Genomic DNA, 24784 nt, shown 5'->3' on the forward strand with positions numbered 1-24784 from the left:
TGGATTCACCCAAGGCAAGTCTTGCCTCACAAATCTCCTATGTTTTTTTTGAAGGGGTAAATAAACATGTGGACAAAGGTGAACCGGTAGATGTGGTGTATTTGGATTTTCAGAAGGCATTCGACAAAGTGCCGCATGACAGGTTTCTAAGAAAACTAAAAAATCACTAAAAAGTGATGTCCTTTTGTAGATTGCAAGTTGGTTAAAAGTCAGGAAACAGAGAGTAGGATTAAATGGTCAGTTTTCATAGTGGAAAAAGGTAAACAATGGAGTGCCGCAGGGATCTGTTCTTGGACTGGTGAGGTGATCAAATTTGCGGATGACACAAAATTATTCAAAGTAGTTAAATCTCAAGCAGATTGCAACACATTGCAAGAGGATCTTATGAAACTGGAAGATTGGACTTTCAAATGGCAGATGAAATTTAACGTGGACAAGTGCAAAGTGATGCATATAGGGAAAAATAACCCTTGCTGTAGTTCCACAATGTTAGGTTCCATATTAGGAGCTATCACCCAGGAAAAAGATCTAGGTGTCATAGTGGATAATACCTTGAAATCGTCAGCTCAGTCTGCTGCAGCAGTCAAAAAAGCAAACTTGCGGGCCAATACAGTACAGTGCGCGCTAACGGAGCACACTGTTAACCCTCTATTGGACGTGTGTTTTCGACACGCTAGCATTACCCCTTATTCAGTAAGGGGCCGAAAACGCGTGTCCAACCTCCCGAACCTAATAGCGCCCGCAACATGCAAATGCATGTTGATGGCCCTATTAGGTATTCCCGCGTGATTCAGAAAACAAAATGTGCAGCCAAGCCACACATTTTGCTTTCAGAAATTAGCGCCTACCCAAAGGTAGGCGCTAATTTCTTCGGGCACCGGGAAAGTGCACAGAAAAGCAGTAAAAAAAAAAAATATCATGGCGATATTAAGTCGGAGGTCCCGAAAGTTACAAAAAAAAAAAAAAATTGAAGTCGGCTCGCGGGTCGAAAACCGGACGCTCAATTTCGCCAGCGTCTGGTTTCCGAACCCGTGGCTGTCAGCGGGCTCGAGAACCGACACCGGCAAAATTGAGCGACGGCTGTCAAACCCGCTGCTCCAGTCCAAAAGGAGGCACTAGGGACGAGTTTGTGTCCCTAGCGCCTCCTTTTGCATGTTTTTACTGCCGGGCTTAATTTGCATAGTGAATCGCGCGCACAGGAGAGCGGGCGTTTGCCCGCTCTCCCGCGGACTTTACTGTATTGGCCCAAATGTTAGGAATTATTAGGAAGGGAATGGTGAATAAAATGGAAAATGTCATAATGCCTCTGTATCGCTCCATGTTGAGACCGCACCTTGAGTACTGTGTATGGTTCTGGTTGCCGCATCTCAAAAAAGATATAGTTGCAATGGGGAAGGTACAGAGAAAGGTGACCAAAATGATAAAGGGGATGGAACAGCTCCCCTATGAGGAAAGTGTAAAGAGGTTAAGGCTGTTCAGCTTGGAGAAGAGATGGCTGAGGGGGGGATATGATAGAGGTCTTTAAGATCATGAAAGGTCTAGAACGGGTAAATGTGAATCTGTTGTGTACTCTTTTGGATAATCGAAGGACTAGGGGGCACTCCATGAAGTTAGCAAGTAGCACACTTAAAACTAATTGGAGAAATTGTCTTTCACTAAACTCTAGAATTTGTTGCCAGGGGATGAGGTTAGTGCAGTTAGTGTAGCTGGCTTTAAAAAAGGTTTGGACAAGTTCTTGAAAACAAGTCCATTTCCTGCTATTAATCAAGTTGACTTAGAAAATAGCCACTGGTATTACCTTCATCAGTAGTATGAGATATACATAGTTTTTGGGTACTTGCCTGGTTTGGCCACTGTTGGAAACAGGATGCTGGGGCTTGATGGACCCTTGGTCTGACCCAGTATGGCAATTTCTTATGTTCTTATGCCTATGAATAGAAAGCACACCATTCCTACTGTGAAGCATGGAGGTGGATCTCTGTTCTTTTGGGGGTCTGTGAGCTACAGCGGAACAGGGAATTTTATTTATTTAAACATTTTTATATACCGACAGTCATTGGGAACATCTTATCGGTTTACAGATAATATAATGCAGCAACAAGCTATGTTATTTAGTCAAAATTGTTGGCGGAATAAATGCAGCAAGTTATCAAAACATATTGGAGGAGAGTTTGTATTCATTAGCTAGGAAGCTGTGCATAGGGCGCACTTGGATTTTCCAACATGACAATGATTTGAAACATAAGGCCAAGTTTACCCTTCAGTGGCTGCAGCAGAAGAAAGTGAAGGTTCTGGAGTGGCCATCAATGTCTCCTGACATCAACATCACTAAGGCACTTTAGAGAGAACTCAACTTGCAGTTCATGCTAGACCAGTGGTTCTCAACCTTTTTTCGGCCGGGACACACCTGACAGATGGTTCTCACATGCGTGACACACTGAACATGTGACCATCACGGGAGAAAATGTAAATATACATTCTGCATCCTCAGGAACCACGTCGACCCCCAAAAATGGGTGCAGAGCAGAACTAGGGCATTACCCGTACGGCTCACCATACAAAAAAAAGATATTCTGGATCTGATGACATCTCAGTAAAAGCAAAGCAAACTCTCTTTACTAGCAAACACAATACCCCTCCTTATGAAAAGACAGTAATTAACCAGGCCCTAAACACTAATACACCTCCTATTGGGAAAACAGAGCAAGCCAAGCTGCTATAGATACCCACTTAGAAATAATTGTAAAACTATACTAATAAATGTTACAAAACAGCTGATGAACAGAATAACATCCAACAATTAAAAACTCATAAAAATTATTAAAAATTGTCTAAATATCAAAATATTTCAAAACAGCAGACACATCACATAACACCCAATAATTAAAATGGCAATCAATCAAGAAAAATAAACTTAAAAAGCCACCTTTACTTACCCTCTCTAGCAACTCTCCTACTCCTTTCCCTTGCAGACCAATAGCACTCACCAGAAGCAGCAGTGGCTGCTAAAGCTCTGTCCTCACAGTCCTCTTCCTTAGGGCCCACAACCAGTCACAACCAGTCTCTGTCTCACACAGACCAGTAACTTCCCTAACTAGTATCTCTTCCTCACACACACACCAGTCACCTCCCTGACCAGTCTCTGTCTCTCACACACACACACACACACACACACACCAGTCACCTCCCTGACCAGTCTCTCTCAATCACACACATGCTGTCACTTACATACAAGCTCACACATACTGTCACTTACAACCACACACACTGCCACTTATGCACCCATTGTACCACACACACAAGCTCTCACTCATGCACCCAAGCACCCATTCTACCACATACACACACACACACTGCCACTCATGCAACCAGGCATGCATTCTAACACACACACAAAGCTGCCACTCACGCACCCAGGCATGCATTCCAACACACACACACACACAAAGCTGCCACTCACCACCCATGCACCCATTCTACCACAGGCACACAAGCTCTCACTCATGAAATCAGGCATGCATTCTAACACACACACACAAAGCTGCCACTCACGCACCCAGGCATGCATTCTAACACACACACACAAAGCTCCCACTCATGCACCCATTCTACAACAGGCACACAAGCTCTCACTCATGCACCCAGGCACCCATTCTACCACACACACACACAAGCTCTCACTCACGCACCCAGGCACCCATTCTACCACACACACACAAGCTCTTACTCATGCACCCAGGCACCCATTCTACCACACACACACAAGCTCTTACTCGTGCACCCAGGCACCCATTCTACCACACACACACAAGCTCTCACTCATGCACCCATTCTACAACAGGCACACAAGCTGTCACTCATGCACCCAGGCACCCATTCTACCACACACACACACACAAGCTCTCACTCACGCACCCAGGCACCCATTCTACCACACACACACACAAGCTCTCACTCATGCACACAGGCACCCATTCTACCACACACACACACGCACACAAGCTCTCACTCATGCACACAGGCACCCATTCTACCACAAGCACACAAGCTCACATGGAGCCTCTTCTCATTGTTTGGCCTCCACTTCTCAGCCACCTCTGGCCTGACCTCCCGCGGTACGCAACGTCTCTCCAGCCGCCTCCCGCAGTGTGCATGGTCTCTCCGCTCTTCAGCCACCGGCAGCGGCGCGCAGCATCTCTTTGTTCTTCGGCCCCGCCGCTGGTGACGCACAGGTCTCTCTGCTCTTCAGCTGCCGGCGGCGCGCAGCGTCTCTTCCTTCTTCGGCCCCGCCGCTGGTGACGCACAGGTCTCTCTGCTCTTCAGCTGCCGGCGGCGCGCAGCGTCTCTTCCTTCTTCGGCCCCGCTGGCGTCGGCGCGCAGCGTCTCTTCCTTCTTCGGCCCCGCTGGCGTCGGCGCGCAGCGTCTCTTCCTTCTTCGGCCCCGCTGGCGTCGGCGCGCAGCGTCTCTTCGTTCTTCGCCCCGCTGACGTCGGCGCTCAGGTCTTTTCGTTCTTCGGCCCCGCTGGCGTTGGCGCGCAGCGTCTCTTCATTCTTCGGCCGCGCTGGCGTTGGCGCGCAGCATCTCTTCATTCTTCGGCCCCGCCCCTAGGGAGAAGGGAAGCACAAGCGGGGCAGTGGAACACCGGGAGCCGCGACACACCTGCCGGAGCTTGGCGACACACCGGTTGAGAACCACTGTGCTAGACAACCAAAGAATTTACAGGATCTGGAGGCTTTTTGCTAAGAGGAATGAGCAGCTTTACCACATGAGAAAATTAAAGGGCCTCAATCACAACTATCACAAAAGACTGCAAGCCATCATTCATGCAAAAGGGGGCAATACACGATATTAAGAAGGAAGGATATGCAAACTTTTGAACAGGACCATTTTATCATTTCCTTTATTGTTTTGATTTGTTTAACAATTGTACTATTCTGTGATGTGTAATAGTTTAATTTAAAACATTAAAAATAAGACATTTTGTCTGATCACTCATTTTTTCTTAAAATGCTACACCTGAACAAATACCACCACTATCTTCCGTATAATGTATAGTGAGGTTGAGTGGAATAAAGAATGACAATATTGTAATAGTAATCTTCTTTTCCCTCTGTTCACTTAGTAATCTTCTGTTCACTTAGTAATCTTCTGTTCACTTAGTAATCTTCTTTTCCTCTGTTCACTTAGATGCTAATAGAATGACCTTCATAATAGGCATCATCGATACATGTTATCACTTCATTACTCAGCCTTATATAATCATCCATCAAAATTCTAGTCACAATTTTTAATATTGCTGTGTTAGTTGTATATATATACTTGTTTTTAATTTTTCATTTGCAGTTAAGATGCGCAGTTGCTTGTATCATAAAAGACAATTATGAAAGACATCTCAATTATTTGAAGCTTGTAGCAACGTCGCAAATTTTAGTGAAAACTTGATGCTTGCTGTAGATCGCAAAGCCCGACACGGGACAGTGTTTCAAACTAAAATAGTTCTTCTTTGAGGAGCAAATCTTAAGTGGTTGGGTGGAATAAAGATGACAATATTGTTATAATAATCCTCCTTTCCTCTATTTTCAATGTGCTGTTCACTTAGATGCTAATAGAATGACCTTCATACTAGGCATTTGACATTTCCTGCTAGATGCTGTTATGAGCTGAAAATGCTACTGCGAATGAATGCTAACACAAGATTTGATCCTCGAAGAACTATTTTAGTTTGAAACGCAGTCTCATGTCAGCCTTTGCGATCTACAGCAGACATCAGATTTTCACTAAAATTTGTGACTTTGTTTCAAGCTTCAAATAATTGAGATGTCTTTCATAATTCTTTTATGATCCAGTAGAGACTGCACTTCAAATGAAACATTTAAAAAAAAAATATATATATATATACAGCTATCACATCAATATTGATGGTGGCTAGAATCTTGACCGATTTATATATAAGGCTGAGTAATGAAGTGATAGCACATATTGATGATACCTAGTATGAAGGTCATTCTATTAGCGTCTAAGTGAACAGCGCACTGAAAATAGAGAAAAGGAGGATACTTAAAGAAAAGAAGATTCTTAAAATGCTATACTTCTTACAGATTCTGCCAGGGGTATGTCAACTTATGAGCACAACCAAATATTCCCATATTGAACAATGGTAGGAAAACTACTAAGAAGGATTGCAGACTATCCAGGGAAAGTCATACCTTTGGCCCCAGATTGAGCGAGGAGGCTATGGTACGTGGATTTGATAAAGCTCAAAGAAGGGGCACCATTCAGATTCTCCCAGTCCAGAAGGCAACTGAGACAAAAATCAGTAATTTTGGAGGACCTGACACTATTTTGTGTTCTAGCATAGCTCTTGAGAGGAGAAGATTACACAAAAGAGGATACTCTGTGCAGGTGTATCAACCATGCTAAAAGCAAGGAAAAGGTCAACCTCTTTAGCATATATCATAATATGGAAAGTCTTTGAAGCTTGGTGTAGGCAAAGTAAGGTTATACTAGCCAAAGCACAGTTAACCACTATCCTGCAGATTCTCCAAGATGGATTGGACAAAGGCTAGTAATTAGTTCAATGAAGGTTCAAGTAGTAGCCATTTCATGAAACATTACAGATAAAAAGGAACGTTGTCCTTTGCAAATGGAATCCTAGAAGTAGCTTTGGGGTACTTCCACCTAGGATAGGTACTGCTTGAATACATTCCACGTGGCTGGACTGAAGAGGAAGGTTAAATTAGATTTAATCTTTAATGTCCTTTCCTTGTGCCTTGGCAGATCAGTCCTGAACCTACCCAAATAGGAGGACAATAATACAAAAAAATAAATAAATAAATAAAAGGGGGGTGGGGTTGGGCAGGGGGGACAGAGAAAAAGTGGGAAATGTTTTTTCTTCCTAGTAGGGTGTGTGTTTTCATGATAACCCCCCTCCCCACCTGTTCTGTTCACAATTTTTGTTTTATTTTTACTTGATCTAAATTTTGTTTATATAGAAGTTACAGGAAGAGCTTACTTATTAGCTTGGGCAAGAGTCTGCCTCCTCTGCTGTATCAGATGACATAGGCAAGAGAGACATCAGGTCAAAGAATTTTTACTTTGCCTCCATCTGCTGGTAGGGGGAACAAATTCCACATGTCTGGACTGGTCTGGCAGGACTCAAGGAAAGGAAATTATCAGGTAAACCTAATTTAACTTTTCTTTAAAGCTCCCTTAGATCCTCAGTGTCATTTTCCTGGCTTTACTTAAACTAATAAAATTCATACTGACCTATGTGTATTCAAATTATCATAAAACTTTCTAGTAGGCTGCTTTTCTGTTTAACATGGATGTTTTTCTAAAAGTCTGCTTCATTTCCAGGGGTCGTGGTACAGCCAAGGGACCGTCACCATCTCCAGTGAGTACCTTTTTTTTTTTTCTAATCCATTTTATGTTTGCTAGAACATGATGTAACTGCACAAACAGTTCAAGAAACCTGTAAGATGTATTTTACTAGTAGTGATATGGGGAATTTTAACATTTTCTTCTGTGGTTGTCCATGTTGCTTACAGACTTTCTTTTTACATATCGTGAATCTAGCCTTGGCAAATTTCTTTGGGATCTTAAGAGCCAGTAGCTGAGAGCTCTTTCAGCCTCCCTATTGTGTCCATAGAAGTTGAAGAGCTGGAGGAGGAAGGGGGGGAAAACAAAATATTGGTTCTTCAAGGACAAGCATGGGTGACAACATTAGATGGAGCTCGGCATGGAAAACTTCTGAGTATGCCCAGCATGCCGCTAACCACGCATCCACGTGGGGTACCTCTTCAGTCTCTTCTGTGAAGCTTTCGCCTCAGTCGTGGAACTCACGCTTGTTTCTTTATTTTTCTGCAGTTTTTCATCACCTGCATCGCCTAGAGTCTTTCGTGTTTTTCTCGGGATTTTCCTCAATCTGAACAACTACGGCACCCTGTGGTTAAAGTAAAAATCCATTTCGAACTTATTTATGTGCCTATTTGTAAACCGTTGTGATGGTATATCACTAAACAACGGTATAGAAAAGTTTTTAAATAAAATAAATAAGTAAGTTCCTAGGGTTCTCGTGGTCAGTCGCCGATGGTGTCGCGCCATGTTCTATTTGCAATGGCATCATCTGGCTTTCGCCAGTGTCCCAGTGCCTCCAGACCATGTCCATCCAGACCCCCATGAGGTCTGTGTACTTTGCCTGGGGGCATCCCACAATGTCTGCAGTTGCAATCTCTGTGCCCAGATGACCCCCAAGTGCCATCAGGCACTCTTGACAAGATGGAGAAGTTATTTGGCTCTAAGCGTTCGGATCAGTCATCAGCATCTGGGACTTCTAACCCTCTCAGGAAGCAGGCCCAGCCTCTACCTCCTTCGGGGTCCCCTCCGCTACAGCTCCTTGGTCCAGAAGTCGGGGTGGGGGGACCGAGCATGGTCAATATCTTCCCATTCCAGGTCGGGTTCTTCTCGGTCACCATCTGTTCCGGGTAAGGACCATGGTGACTATTGGGAGAAGTCAAGGAAACATCGCCATCTGTCGTCTTCCTCCAAACTGGACTGCGGACAAGCATCGACCGCATCAGTACCTCCCCCGAAGCAGTCTCGACCAAATGAAGTGACTCCTGTTCCTTCTGAGTTCTCTAGGTGGCCTCCACCAGCACTAGTGGAGGGCTCTGTGTCTCCTCATGAACCAGGGGACATTCAGATTCCACTGACACTTCCTCAAGCCATTTTGTCCTTGGTAGCTTTTGAGGAGGAGTTGGAGAGGTGCGTGCGGTTGGCGGTCGGCTGGGCCCTGCAGGGCATTGAGCCTCTGGTTCCACCGGGACTGCACCGCCGTGGCTTGCACCTGTATTTGAATGGCTCAATATGCTGCTCATTGTCTTACCGATGCAGCCGGCGCTGATACCCCAAGCCCCTTTGCAGCTGAAGGGAGTATCGCTGCAGCCACCAGCGGTTCCCATTCTGGTGAGCGATTCCTCAGAAGAGGAAGGGCTGTTGGATTCAGTGGCACACTGCTTGCGCAGGGCACCCCGCTACTTTCCAGCTCTCCTTGGGCCATCGGGATCTGTGCCCCCGGCGCCTCCAAAGCCGTTAGATCCATTGGCGCTGATACAGACTCAAGCCCCTCCGGTTCCCTCGGTTCCCGCTTCGATTCCCATCTGGCCTGCGCTTAGTGCGCAGTTGGGTGCTCTGCCCCCCGCGTCTCCGAACATGCACAGTGAGGGGGAGGCCCATTTTGATCCCTGGGAAAGGGAGGCATCTCTGTTCTCCACAGAGGAATTGGAGGATTTGCACTCTGAGCCCTCTCCACCAGAGGAGCGGCGAAAATTCCTCCCCCCACCCAAAGGATCTCTTCTTTGCCTGATTCGTAAAGGCCATGGTGGAGTCAGTGCCTTTCCAGCTCTAAATGGAGCAGGACTCTAGGCACAAGATGCTGGAGATCTTACAGTTCTTGGACGCCCTGAAGGAGGTAGTGGCTGTTCTAGTCCATGACATCTTTAAGGAGCTGGTAGCCTGCCTCTGAGAGCACCCCATCTCGGAAATCTTGGTTCCTCCGGTGAACCGCAAAATGGACGCAGTTCATTTGGTCCAGCCTACCACCGGCTTCGAACACTGTCTGATCCTTCACCAGTCGGTGTTGGTAGAGTCTGCCTTGAAGAAGGCAAAGAGGCTTCGCAATCATGTTTCAGCCCCCCCCCCCCCCCCCCCGGGCCGGGAGCATAGAGCTTTGGATGCTCTCGGGCACCAGGTGTTTCAAGGCTCTATGTTAACGACCAGGATTGCTTGTTACCAATTATATATGGGTCAGTGTTCCAGGAACCTATGGAAACAGGCCCAGGAGTTTGGAGAACGCCTCCTGCATCAATTTCAGGAGGAGTTCCAGAGGGTAGTGCAGGAGGGCCTGAGTGTGATAAGCATGAGGTCCGCTCTGCATATGACGTCTTCAAGATGGCCATGAGAACCACTGCAGCGGGCATTGGGGCTCGCCGTAATGGCTTTGCTGCGCGCCTCTGATCTACGCCCTGAGATCCAGGACCTCCTGGCAGATTTGCCCTGTACGGGGGATAATTTCTTTGGAGACAGGATTAAGGAGGCAGTAGCACAACTAAAGGACTATCATGAGACCCTTCAGCAGTTGTCAGCCAGTACTTCTGACACCCAGCTTCCCAAAAAGCCCCCTTGGCAGTATTCAAGGTGGCCTTTTTATCAGCTGCTCAGGTCCTAACCGCCAATCTCTAGAGCGAGACTGAGGTCGCAACAGCCTCGTACACCCCATCCGAACCAGTTTTGACTGGCAGCGTGGTTTGACTCCCCGGTGGGGGGTCGATTGCAGTTATTTGCAGACTGATGGACTTCGATTATATCGGACCTCTGGGTCCTATCCATCCTGCTCCAGGGATACAGATTGCATTTCCAACGAGTTCCACCCTGCTCACCTCAGTGTCCTCAGTGGAAAGCAGTAGGGAACTTGCAGATACTTCAGGTAGAGCTCTCCGCCCTTGTAATGGCTTGGGCAGTGGAATTAGTTCTTCCCAGCCAGCAGGGCGAAGTGTTCTACTCCAGGTATTTCCTGATTCCCAAGAAAACTGGTGGCCTTCAGCCCATTCTGGACCTGCGGGCTTTGAACTGGTTTCTAGTCAGAGATTCCCCTCCTCAGGGTGGGAGACTGGCTCTGCTCCCTCGATCTCAAAGATCCGTACGCCCATATCCCTATTTCTCAGGTACCTGCAATTCCTGGTAGACGGGAAGCACCATCAGTACTGGGTGCTGCCCTTGGGCCTGGCGTCTGCACCCTGCAGTTTCACCAAGTGCCTCGAGGTGGTTGGAGCCTATCTTTGGAGGCGAGGGGTTCGTTTTCCCTTACCTCGATTGGCTTATCAAGAGCGACTCCTTGCAGGGGGCGCAGAATGCCCTGCGAGTCACGATCCGAGTCTTGGGAAACGCTGGGTTTTCTGATCAATTATCCAAAATCCCATCTCCAGCCGTCCTTACAACTGGACTTTATTGGGGCCTGGCTGGACATTGTCCAGACAAAGGCTTTTCTGCCTCAAGACGTGGTGGAGACCCTTGCGGCTCTCGCTTGGGTAGTCTCCAGCTGCTCCCATGTTTCAGCACACCAGTCTCTCCGATTATTGGGTCATATGGCAGCAACGGTGCACATCACGCCTTTTGCTCGGCTTTACATGCACAGGAATCAGTGGACGTTATGCTCCCAGTGGTGTCAAGCTATCCAGTACTTTCGGGCTCGTCCTAATCACCACACTCCTTTGGCAATCTCTCATATGGTGGGCGACCCTATCAAATCTGAATCGGGGGATGCCCTTCTAGAGCCCACAGCCCCAGATTGTCCTCGCCACGGATTCATCTCATACAGGTTGGGGAGCCCATGTTGCAGGCCTCCACACCCAGGGTCTTTGGTCCTTGCAGGAGTTGCAGTCCCAAATAAACTTCCTGGAATTGCAGGTGATCGGTACACCCTACCGCAGGGGTGGGCAGTTCTGGTCCTCGAGGGCCACAAACCAGTCTGGTTTTCAGGATATCCCTAATGAATATGCATGAGAGAGATTTGCATGCACTCTGCCTCAGTTGTATGCAAATCTATCTCATGCATATTCATTAGGATATCCTAAAACCTCGACAGGTTTGTGGCCCTCGAGGACTGGAATTGCCCACCCCTGCCCTACCGGTATTCAGAGAGCAACTTCTCAACAAGGTGGTCAGTGTTAGTGGGGGTGGGACTAATTGGATTTGGTTTGCCACAGTCTCATGTGCTGGGGAACTGAATCATTTTGGAGCTGGGATCTTCATGAGCCAGAGCCTTGCTGAAGCAAAGTGCAATTTTATTTTGTTATTTACTTGTGCTTAATTTAATAGGGCTTTATATTTGCAAAAGATTGTGCCTTCTTTGTTAGAAAGGGGCAGAATTGAAACTGAAACCTGAAAGAGCCATTTTGACTGCCTTGCTGTTAGAAAGGAGCAGAATTGAAACTGAAACCTGAAAGAGCCATTTTGTCTGCTGTCTAGGGCCAAGAATTAAAATAAAGAACAGACAGTTTCGTTAGCCGGTGGTTCTCAGATTCTCATGACTGGGATACGGCCATACCGGGCTATAACTTGTTAAGGAATGACAGAAAGGGCAAAAAAGGGGGAGTAGCAGCACTTTATATCAAATAATATCCAAGCAACTTCAAGAAAAGTGGGGTAGAGAAGAAGCATTATGGGCCGTCCTAAAAAAAAAAGATGATGGTACATCCATTTTTACTGGAGTGGTGTACAGGCCTCCGACTCAAATGGAAGAACTAGACAGAGATCTGATCAAAGATATTATAAAGGTGGGAAAGAAGGGGGTGTTTCGCCCGTCGGGGGGCAGACGGCTGCGACCGCTGTTGCTCACCTCTTGCCTCACTGCACTGACTTCGTTGGGTAGACTTGCGGCCTCCGCCTGCTATCGCCGGCCTGCTTGCCTCTGTTCCTGGGCCTCCCTGGACGGCGTGGATGCTGCCGACCGCCATCTTACCCTTGGAGTTCCTTAGGCGCGGACCAGTTTTATGCACATCATGGCGGGAACCTCGGGGGCGTCCCCCCGTATGAGGTCATTCATCATGGTCTCTTAAGCCGGCTGGCCCTGTCTGCCTACGACTTGTCAACAAGTTCCCTCATTGCTGATTCCGCTTCGCTCACTACGGACTTCCCGTTCCAGCTTCTGCTTCCTCGGAGTGAGACGTCCCAGGTACCCGCTCCTCGAGGGCCTTTTCCTCATCTCTGGCTATCCGCTCCTCGGAGGGCCTTTCACCTAGGATCGCTGCCTGCCCCGTTCCCCGGGGCTTCCTCTGGAACCACCACTACTTCTACAATGAGTACTTCGCTTGCAGACCGTTACCGTATCATCTCTACTCAGGAACCTTCATCGGTGTATCCCGCTCTGCGGACCATTGCCGTATCATCTCTACTCAGGAACCCTCACTGGTGAATTCCGCTCTGCAGACCATTACCGTACCATCTTTACTGAGGAACTCTCACTGGTGTACCCCGCTCTACAGACCATTACCGTACCATCTCTACAGAAGAATCCTCCTTGGGTATACCCCACTTCACAGACCCTGTGGCACCTCGGTATCTGTGTGACTTTGCTGATACACTCCCCGCTCTGCCAGTCTATGTGGTCTTGAGCCAGGGTTTCCAGATGGATCCACAAAAGACCAAGAGTATTCGCGATTGGCCTCATCCAACACCTCAAAGCGCTCTGAAGATTTCTTGGTTTTACGAACTACTACAGGTCGTTCATCCATCATTATTCAACACTGACCGCCCCACTCACAGCCATGACTCATAAGGGAGCCAACCCCTCTCAGTGGTCACCCGAGGCAGTGACCGCCTTCCAGGAGCTCAAGGAGGCGTTCCTCTTTTTTACTCGGTTCAATTTCCTACTACGATACCGGCCAGCCAATAAGAACGCTCAAGCTGATGCACTCTCTCATTCTTTCACCCTAGAAGACATTCCGGATATTCCACGGCACATCATTGATCCAACTAAGGTTCTCCTCTCCAACACACACATAGTGCCATCTGGGAAGACAATGGTTCCCCGACCACTTCGAAGGAAAATCCTCCACTGGGCGCATGATTCCTTGCTGGCAGGTCACCCCGGACAAGCTAGAACTCTTTCCACTCTCCAGAGATTCTATTGGTGGCCAACCATGAAGAAAGACGCTCAAGCGTATGTGGAATCATGTCCCACTTGCGCTCGACAGAAACCGCCGGCGGGTCGTCCTTGGCGGCTCCTACAACCTTTTCCTGCACCTAGTGAGCCATGGACACACATAGCCACAGATTATATTGTGGACCTACCTCCTTCCAATGGCAACACCACCATTTGGGTTACTGTGGACCGATTTTCAAAGATGGCTCACTTTGTGGTGTTACCTGGTCTTCCTTCAGCCCTGGAATTAGCAAATTTGTTCATTCGCCACATCTTTCGCCTCCATGGACTCCCGAGACACATACTTTCTGATTGAGGTGTTCAATTTACAGCCAAGTTTTGGAGGTCACTATGTAAAAAATTCGATATTGCCTTGGATCTCACAGGCGTTAATAGATGACAGTTAAATGTGCAGTCGAGGCGCACTTTTTTTTTTTTTTTTTGTTTGCATCGGGAGTGAATACCTAATAGCCTCATTCACATGCATTTGCATGTGATGAGCGCTATTAGATTCACTCCGCGTTGGACGCACATTGAGTATGTACTAATCCCCTTATTGCATTAGGGGATTGATTAGCACCTATTCTACCCACGTCCGACTGCAGGTTAACAGTGTGCTCGGCTCAGCACATCATATTGCATCGGCCCCTCAGTTAGGATCATAGGAGACAAACAATTGGGACACCTGTCAGATGTGGTTGAATTCTCCTCATGTAGTAGATCAGGGCATGTCTGATCTTGGGCATGTGCATTGGGTGAACTGCCCCACTCGTGAGGCAGGTCACACATGTGACTTTGTGTTTTCCTTAGACGACTGAATAGTAATTGGTGATTCTGTCAGTTACCTTGGATGCATCAGCTTTTGATCCTTTTTAGTCTCAACTTTGAATTTCATAGGGTCATTCCATGCAAGATCATACTACCCTACAGGAATCTCAAACAAATTGATTTTGATACCGTTTTAAGATTCTTGCTATTTTTTCTTTTCCTAGCGTGTAGCAGATGGACTCGGGACCAATGGGGTATAGTGTGCTCCTGATAGCAGTTGGAGACGGAGTCAGATTTCAATCTGACGTCAGCAGTACATTTACCCGTGCAGGAAGCTCTGCTCTTCAGTATTTCTCTGTCTCCTTAGCAGTTTGGGACTATACACATGCTTGCACAGCGTTAGAAAATCCAAACCAAAGAAGAAAATTCCAAAACAAAGAAGAAATAAATAATCTTACCTCTACAGACGGACCCCACTCTCCTGTGGTGATACCTAAGGGTCGCTCCCCCAGTCAAGAATTCCTGAGGTGATTTCCGAGATCCTTCAGAGTTAAACCTCGGTCCAGTAGCCGGTTCCTGGCGTGGGCTTAGCCCCCAGGAACGGGAGTGACTGAGAGGCAGCAGATGCAATACCGAGCGCGACGATGAAGGTACTTTTCCCTCTCCCCCCGCAGCCGGAGACCACCTGGCCCAAGACCGGGAAATGCCGAGACAAGTTAAGGTAGAAAACTTTTTTCTTAAAGTCTCCGGTCTCCAAGGCTTGGATAGCTGCACAGATCGCCAGCCGGCGTCTGTCCTATCGGGTTGATCAGCCCCATACGGGCTAGACCCCGATCCGGTACGAGGGTCCTCCCACGTGGAGACCCTCCCGGGGGGCATCTTGCCCGCATGGTTGTCGGTGCCATTTCCCCCCCTCAATCGTCGTACTGTCCGCTTAGCTGAGCCGGGTGCACAGCGACGCGCACTAGGGTGCCGGGCACATAGCGACGCGCCCAACGGTGCCGGGCGCACAATTTAAGCATGTGCACACAGTGGTGCGCGCATCTCCGTAAGCGAACATAGCGACCTGCACACTTATCTTCGCAGTTCGCATGCACATCTTCTGCCCCGGAGCGCATATCTAAGCCATCCGGTGCGCGCATATAAACGCACAGACCAGTCTTGAATGACCCTATGCGTCCAAACCATGGCACCACCGGCCAAGAAAGCCAAGGCACAAGTCCTCTGCCTAGCCTGCCACCTAAGAGCTGCGCAACATGAGGAGGATTCTGCCCTGTGCCTACAGTGCGAGGCGGCCCTGGGGAAACCGGGACAAGGCCCCCCTCCGCCAGTACAGGGGTCCGGCTCCACCGATAGTACCCCGGACCTCTCTATCCCCTGCTTGGCCCCTCCTCAGACAGGGCCCTCGGGGAACGCTGCTGGGTTCAATCTGGACCCAGCAACCTTTTCCTAGGTGGAATTCTTTAAAGGCCTGAAAACCTATGTCCAGGTGCAATCGGCGCTGCCGGGGACACAGCCACAGCCTCCAACAGAGGACCCAAACCTACCAGGCCCCTCTTGGCCTCCCAGAGATGGGACCCCCCCTCCCACCCGGATAAAAGCCTCACCTTTGGGGACACGGATACCTCGGAGGAAGATCAAGACTCCCTGGAGAAAGGGGAAATCCCTCCAGGAACAGAACCATACCAAACCATGATGCGGTTCTTCTCCAAAGATGAGCTACCAGACCTCGTGTCTCTGAGCCTGCAGGAACTGGCCATCCCAGGCACAAGCGCCACAGCGGAACCAAAGACGAACCCTCTTCTGGTCAGGCTCCGTCAGGCCTCACGCCATTTCCCATTGCTACAAGCCGTACAACAATTGATCGACCTGGAATGGAATGTTCCGGAGGCCAGTTTCAAAGGAGGACAGGCCCTAGAAGCCCTATACCCACTGGATCCCTCAGCCAGAGAACTCCAGGTGTTTCCCAAAGTGGATGCCATAGTCTGCGCTGTCACAAAGCGCACTACCATTCTAGTCAGAGGAGGAGCTGCACTCAAGGATGCCCAGGACAGACATCAGGAATCCATCCTTAAACAGCAGCAGCTATGTCATTACAGATTGCTGCCTACTGTGCTGTGGTGACACGTGCCTGCTTTTTACTTGCCAGGAACGCTACCATGCCCGTCGAAACATTAGAACCAGCGATATCCTTCCTCACGGATGCAACATCCGACCTGGTGCGCACCTCAGCCAGGGACATGTCATCCATTGTGGCAGCCAGAAGGCAACTCTGGCTCCGAGACTGGTCAGCCAACACGAACTCAAGACGAAACTCACGAGAATGCCCTTTAAAGGAGCCCTCCTGTTCGGAAGTGAACTGGAGAAGTTAGCTGACAAATGGGGCAAATCCCCAGTACCTCTGCAACCAGAGGACAAGAACAAAAGAAGTCATTGTCCCTCTCCCCGAACATCCAAGGGAAGTGGATCACAGTGTTTTAGACCATACAAGAATACATACCAAGCACCTCGCCCCCGCAGGCAGGGGCCAGTCCTTTCAGAAAAAACACAACCAGAGGAGAGCCGGCTCAGGTCCAGGCCCCAGCCGCACCCCACAATGAGAATCAACAGACCCATCCACAGGAAGAAGTCATAGGGGTCAGGCTTGCCCTATTCTACCAACGATGGGTCGAGATAACGTCAGAGAAGTGGGTCCTAACCATCATTCGAGAGGGATACTATCTGGACTTCCACAGCATCTCTCCAGACAAATTTGTGAAATCCCCTTGCCACTCCCCCCTCCAAGAGGATGGCAGTGGAAACCACACTGGCAAAATTGCTCTCACTAGAGGCTATAACACTGGTGCCCAAGCACCAACAAAATACTGGGCATTATTCCATCTATTTTATCGTCCGCAAGAAAGAGGGAACGTTCCGGCCCATCCTGGACCTCAAGTCTGTCAACCGCTACCTGAGGGTACTACACTTCCGCATGGAAACCCTACGTTCGGTCATAAGGGCAGTACAGCCGGGAGAATTTCTGACCTCCCTGGATCTGTCAGAAGCCTATCTGCACATCCCGGTTCATCATGACCACCAGCGCTTTCTACGCTTCGCGATCATGGACCACCACTACCAGTTCCGAGCGCTACCCTTTAGACTAGCCACTGCCCCTCGGACGTTCACCAAAATCATGGTGGTAGTGGCAGCGACACTGAGGAAAGGAGGAGTCCTCATACACCTGTACCTGGACGATTGGCTGATCAGAGCAAAATCTCCAGAAGAAAGTCATCAGGCGACCTCCAGAGTCAAGAACCTACTGCAAAACCTTGGGTGGATCGTCAACACAACCAAGAGCTGTCTGCAGCCCTCCCAATCTCTAGAATACCTGGGAGTCCGGTTCGACACCCAACAGGACAAGGTCGTCCTTCCCGTTACAAGGAGAAGGAAATTGATGGACCAGTTGAGAAAACTGTTGAACGGCGCTCACCCCACGGTATGGGACTACCTCCAAGTCCTCGGACTCATGACATCAACTCTAGAAGTCGTACCATGGGCAAGGGCCCACATGCGACCACTACAATGTTCTCTACTGTCACGATGGAACCCGATGTCCCAGGACTACACCGTCCGCCTCCAGTTGCCGGCGGAGGTACGGATCCAGCTCATATGGTGGCTACAAGAAGACCATCTGAGCAAGGGAGTAAGACTATCCCCACCGCCATGGATGCGAGCTTACAAGGGTGGGGAGCTTACTGTCAGGAACTGATGGCCCAGGTGCAATGGGCCAAGGAAGAGTCGGGATGGAACATCAACCGACTGGAAGCCTGCCTACGATTCAGTCACAGACTCGGAGGAGAAGCTGTCAGTCATGTCTGACAATGCCACAACAGTGGCCTACATCAACCGCCAGGGAGGAACCAGACGGCAACAGGTGTCCCTGGAAATAGACCCCCTAATGACGTGGGCGGAAGCAAACCTGCAAGGGATCTCGGCCACCCACATTGCGAGAAAAGACAACGTCACTGCAGATTACCTCAGCAGAGAAAGTCTAGACTCAGGGGAATGGAGGCTGTCAACCACAGCCTTCCAGTTGATAATAGATCACTGGGGAACCCCAGCCATGGATCTTCTGGCAAACCTGGTCCATCGCCCAAGTTCCCAACTTCTTCTGTCGCAGACAAGACCCTCAATCCCAGGGGATCGACGCCCTCGTCCAAACCTGGCCACAGGAAGACCTGCTGTACGCCTTTCCTCCATGGCCACTACTGGGCGGGATCATCCACAAGATGAACACCACAGGGGGCTAGTACTTCTAGTGGCCCCAGACTGGCCAAGAAGACCGTGGTACGCAGACATGTGAAGACTTCTGGCGGGGAACCCCCTGTGCCTACCTCCACACAGGGACCTGCTCCAGCAAGGACCGATCTTCCACAAAGACCCAACTCGATTCTCTTTTATGGTCTGGCCATTGAGAGGACTCGCCTGAAGAAGAGCGGATACTCAAGAGCACGCAAGTTTTCCATATCTTTAACTTATATACGAATATGGAGAATATTCGAAGCCTGGTGTGAAGACCGCAACATCCTTCCGCGGACAGTCAAAATTCACATGATCCTGGAATTCCTGCAGGACGGCCTGAAGAAGGGGTTGTCTCTCAACTCCATCAAGGTTCAACTGGCCGCTCTGCCCTACTTCAGAGCCAAAGTGGACGGCGTCAAGACGTCTCCTGCTTCCTGAGAGGGGTCAAGCAAATCCGACCACCACTAAAGTGGCTGGTACCCCTATGGAATCTCAATCTAGTATTTGACTTCCTAGCGGGAGCTTCCTTCAGACCTACATGCGGTCTGTCCCTATGGCTCCTGACCTTGAAGACTGCATTCCTAGTGGCAATATGCTCAGCCCGTCGCATCTCCGAAATTCAAGCTCTATCCTGCCGGGAACCGTTCCTCAGATTCACACCGGGATCCATACAGCTACGCACTGTCTCCTCCTTCCTTCAAAAGGTGGTTTCTCATTTCCATCTAAACCAAACTATCTTGCTGCCATCTGCAGACGAGCATAAGGACTCTGAAAACTCACTCTGCCTACGCCACCTTAATGTCAGCAGACTCCTGGTCAGCTACCTGAAAGATCGGAATCCGTAAGAAAGCAGACCACCTATTCATCCTTCACAGTGGGAAGAAACAAGGGGAAGTAGCCTGGCGGGCCACCATAGCCCGCTGGATCAAAGAAGTAATCAAGGCAGCCTACGTAGAGGCAGGCAAGTCTCCACCTCTACAAGTCAAGGCTCAGTCCACAAGGGCCCAGGCAGTGTCCTGGGCAGAAATCAAGATGCTGTCACCCACCGAGATCTGTCTGGTGGCGACGTGGTCCTCCATTCACATCTTCTCTAGGTTCTACCGCCTGGATGTTCAGGCCAGGGAGGACACAGCATTCACAAGGGCAGTACTAAGTGGGCCACGGGCAACCCTCCCACCTGGTTCGGGAGTAGCTTTTGTACATCCAATTGGTCCTGAGTCCATCTGCTACATGCTAGGAAATGGAGAAATTACTTACCTGATAATTTCATTTTCCATAGTGTAGACAGACTCAATATCCCGCCCACGGCTGCCTCAAAATATGGAAACCTCGGGTGACAATCCCTGAGAGCAAGACAAGCACGGATAAGCCAGACTTACCCCTAGTTAAGACACCCATAGTTACCGGGTGTCTGCGTTTCTCGGTTGACGACATTGGTGGTCTCCACCACAATTCACATCAACTAGTTCAAGTTAATCAAGTTAACCAGGTTAATCAAGTTATCCAAACACACATATATCCTCTTTTGCTTTTCGAGGAGAATACTGAAGAGCAGAGCTTCCTGCACGGATATATGTAGTGCTGACGTCAGATTGAAATCTGACTCCGTCTCCAACTGCTATCAGGAGCACACTATACCCCATTGGTCCTGAATCCATCTGTCTACACTAAGGAAAATGAAATTATCAGGTAAGTAAATTCTCCAATTTGCATTTTTGCATTCCTGACTAATTTTCCAAGTATTGTTGCCTTTCTTGCTTTTTTCTCAATCTCTTGTAGTTTATGAATGCTAACTTTTTTTTTTCTTACCTTTCAGCTACTACTTTAGATAATTATAGCCACTTCTTACTCCTCTTTCCTAACAAACAGGCCTATACAGTAAAGTTCGCGGGAGAGCGGGCGAGCACCCGCTCTCCCAGCGCGCGCACACTAGCGCGTCCCTAGCACCTCTTTTTGGACAGGAGCGGTGGCTGTCAGCGGGTTTGTCAGCTGACGCTCAATTTTGCCGGCATCGATTCTGGAGCCCGCTGACAGCCACGGGTTCGTAAACCAGACGCCGGCAAAATTGAGCGTCCGGTTTTCAAGCCGCGGGCCCATTTTAAATTTTTTTTTTTTTTTTTTTTTTTTACTTTTTAACTTTTGGGATCTCCGACTTATTATCGCCATGATATTAAGTCGGAGGGTGCACAGAAAAGCAGTTTTTACTGCTTTTCTGTGCACTTGCCCGGCACTGGCAGAAATTAACGCCTACCTTTGGGTAGGCGCTAATTTCTAAAAGTAAAATGTGTGGCTTGGCTGCACATTTTACTTACTGTATCGCGCGGGAATGACTAATAGGGCCATCAACATGCATTTGCATGTTGTGGGCGTTATTAGTCTCGGGGGGGTTGGACGTGCGTTTTCGACATGCTATTACCCCTTACTGAATAAGGGGAAAGCTAGCGTGTCAAACGCGCGTCCAAATGCCGGAGCGCAGTGTACTGTGTCGGCCTGAAAGTTAGTTGCTTTTACAATATTTCCTTTTACTTTTGCCCCCTGCTTTTCTTCCCCTAGATTTTTCCCATCAACTAATGACTCCTGGAGGTTCTCTTCCCCCTCCCCACTCCCCCCACGCAACCACCATTTTAACAAAGTTAGTTTCCTGAAGTCTAGGACCCTCGCCTTTTGACTGAACCTTCATCTGCTGTGCTCTAATACTGATCCACACCATCCAGTGATCACTGGTTTGGGGCATGGGGGAGGTCCCCCTCCACGTGTTCCTCACACAGACAGACACAGACACCCATATATATATCCCCTTCACCAGTCCTATCCTCTGCCATGTCCTCTTCCTGTCACTTGAGACACCAGGCTCATGGATTGAACTGTTGGTGGAAACAATAGTACTGCAAGGTTCAAGCCGTGACGGCAGAGGAGTACAGTGCAGCCTGAGGTACCTTCTGCCAGCAAGCTGAATTGTTACTAAGATTAATTTATTACTGGTGCAGTTTAAGATTTTGCTCCCTGAAAATGTGCCCAATAGCAGCAGAATGCTTCCACACAAAAAAGTAAACTAGCAGGTACAAAAATGTGTGTGTGTGTGTGTGTACATATGTTCTATAAGTATACCTAAACAGTAGATCCAAAATAGCTTTCAGAGCACAAAAAGGTAAAAAAATTTTAAACCAAGTTTTAATTCCTACAGCAACACCAATGGCCAGTTTAGCGCAGCTTTTCTCCCATCATAACTCCTGGATTTTGACAAACTTGTTAATTTTTTTTTTTTTTTTTTGCTTCATAGCTATGTTTTTATTCTAATACAATATCCCATTCAGTTATTAGCGGTTTCCTGATAATTATTTCTCTGTTTTTGATTCATGTATATGTTACTGTCTAAAGTTTATTTGCAGTTTTTTTTTTCTCTAAAGTAGTTGAAGGTTTATCCCAGGACAAGCAGGATGCTAGACCTCACATATGGGTGACATCAGTAATGGAGCCCTATGTACGGAAAAACTTCTTTAAAAGTTTCCATGAAACTTTTGACTGGCACCAGAGTGCCTACTGAGCATGCCCAGCATGCCATGATATTCCCTGCCACAGGGGTTTCCCTTCAGTCTTCTTTTTTCCGCGGAGCCGTTAGCCTCGCGGTTAAATTGAAGTCCTGTGGTGATTTCACCACTTCAAAAAAGTTTGTCAAAAATTCGGAAAAACTGTTCCACCGCAAGGGTTTCCCTTCAATAACATCGCGGTAAGTTTTTTGCCCGTATTTTTGCGGTTCCATACCGGTAATTTTTGGTCATCGCCGTCGACGGCTGTCCGGCAAAAATGGCCTCGGGTTTTTAAAAATGCCCGAACTGTGCGAGAAATATGTCCATTACGGACCCGCACTTAGAATGTGTTCTTTGCCTTGGCAAAGAACACGATGTAAAATCGTGTACATTATGCATGGAAATGACATCAAAAGGCCGTCGTCTCCGCATGGGAAAAAATGGAGCACCTTTTTAAAATACAGTTGCTCCCGACTGCATCGATGTCAGCCCCTTCATCGCCATCCGTTCGGCAGGTTGTCCTGAAAAGACGGCTACAAGGTGAGGCCGGGGATGCTTCCACCCCATCCCCGTCACCATCGTCGAAGACGTCCACCTCCGGAAGCGAGAAACATAAAGAAAAGCATCGGCATCAACATCGACGCCAACACGTCAGCACGCCGGTGTCTGATGAGCCATCGAAGGGTACGGCCTCGCCAGCAAAGAAACCTCGGACGAGTACGGAGGCTCCGAGGCCTACAGTACCAGGGCGATCCCCACCAATATCGGTGCCGGGCACCATACCTCCTCAGGGCTCTGAGGAGGTATCGGTATCGCCATCATCGCCTCCCCCCATAGCTGCTCTGATACCATCAGCTATGAGGGCGGAACTTGACATGTACATTCGTCAAGCGATGCAACAGGCGCTTCTCGATGCAATTCCTGCCAGACCATCGACACCAGCCCCGATGCCGAGCGATCCCTCGCCATCGATGCCGCTCGCACCATCAATTCCGCCGGAACGGCCATCGATGCCGCACCCGATGCCTTCGATGCCATGCCCGATGCCTTCACCAATTCCACTGGTGACTCCATCGGTGCCATCTCCCGATGTCGCGGTTCTCCAACCAATCATGACAAAACTGGATTCTCTCCTCAATATTTTATCGAAGAAACAGCCAGAAGAGCCTGTTCCAGGACCTTCTGGAATTCCAAGACCTCCTCGGCCTCGATCTCCATTATTCCCATCGATGCCAAGGGAACCACCGATGGTGCCAGTTACACCACGACCACTGTCATCACCAAAGGACACAGGTACAGACACAGAGACTGAATATTCTTCGGATGAAGAAATATTATCTGAACCATCTCCTCCTGAGGACCGTAGGAAGTCTCCTCCTGAAGACCTGTCCTTCACAAACTTTGTAAAGCTCATGGCGGACACTATCCCTTTCCAGCTCCAAACTGAAGTGGACGCCAGGCAAAAGACACTGGAAGTTCTGCAGTTTGTAGACCCTCCCAAGGAGATTCTAGCAGTGCCGGTGCATGAGGTATTACAGGAACTCCTGTACCGCATATGGGAGCATCCAGGTTCCTTATCAGCAGTAAATAAGAGGTCTGAAGCCACTTATTTGGTTCAACCCATACCTGGTTTTCAGAAATCCCAGTTACCACACCAGTCAGTGGTGGTAGAGTCCGCCCAGAAAAAGGCTAAACGATTAAAATCTCACGCCTCTACACCACCTGGTAAAGACAACAGGTTTTTGGATAATTTGGGCCGAAAAGTTTTTCAGGGATCCATGTTGGTCTCAAAAATAGCATCATACCAACTGTTCATGAATCAATACCAAAGGAATCTTTGGAACCAGGTTCAAGACCTAGTACTCACACTCCCTGACCAATACCAGGAACCTTTCCATCAACTTATCCACAAAGGCCTAGAGGCGGGCAAGCATGAAGTCAGAGCCACCTATGACAGTTTTGAAACTGCAGCATGTCTCTCAGCTTCAGGAATAACAGCACGCAGATGGACCTGGCTTAAGGCGTCTGATCTCCGTCCAGAGGTCCAGGAAAGGCTAGCTGACCTTCCTTGCTTGGGGGATAACTTCTTCGGAGAAAAGGTCAAAGAAGCGGTGGCTACCATCAAAGACCACACCGAGACACTTAAGCAGCTGTCCTTACTGCCTCAGGAACCTCAACCCCCTGTCAGAAGACTTCCAAAACGGGATTCGAGGCGACCATATTATCGTCCACGTCGCTACTACCCCCCAACAAACCGGACAAGAACGTCTCGCCCGGCTCAGCGCCAACAACCTAGGCAAAGGCCTGCAAGGCCCCAGCCGCCTCCACAAACTGCCTCTACATCGGGTTTTTGAAACAACTCAGAGCAGCAGCCCCAACAACCCACTCCCAAGCCTACCGGTAGGAGGTCGTATAACCTACTTTCAAAACACTTGGACCTCCATAACTACAGACCAGTGGGTTCTTGCAATAACAACTCACGGTTACAGACTAGATTTTCTCACTGTAC

At 48.7% G+C, this 24784-nt stretch overlaps 1 protein-coding gene across 1 annotated transcript in view; it reads left to right on the forward strand.

Annotated features, from left to right (window-relative positions):
* ATXN2L (ataxin 2 like) overlaps positions 1–24784 on the forward strand; it is a 235148-nt gene that overhangs the window by 42960 nt on the left and 167404 nt on the right. The window contains exon 2 of the mRNA XM_029607113.1: positions 7357–7393. Within this exon, the coding sequence (XP_029462973.1) occupies positions 7357–7393 (37 nt within the window). The remainder of the gene's footprint in view (positions 1–7356; positions 7394–24784) is intronic.

This window comes from Rhinatrema bivittatum, chromosome 6, assembly GCF_901001135.1.
Source record: "Rhinatrema bivittatum chromosome 6, aRhiBiv1.1, whole genome shotgun sequence".
NCBI lineage: Eukaryota > Metazoa > Chordata > Amphibia > Gymnophiona > Rhinatrematidae > Rhinatrema > Rhinatrema bivittatum.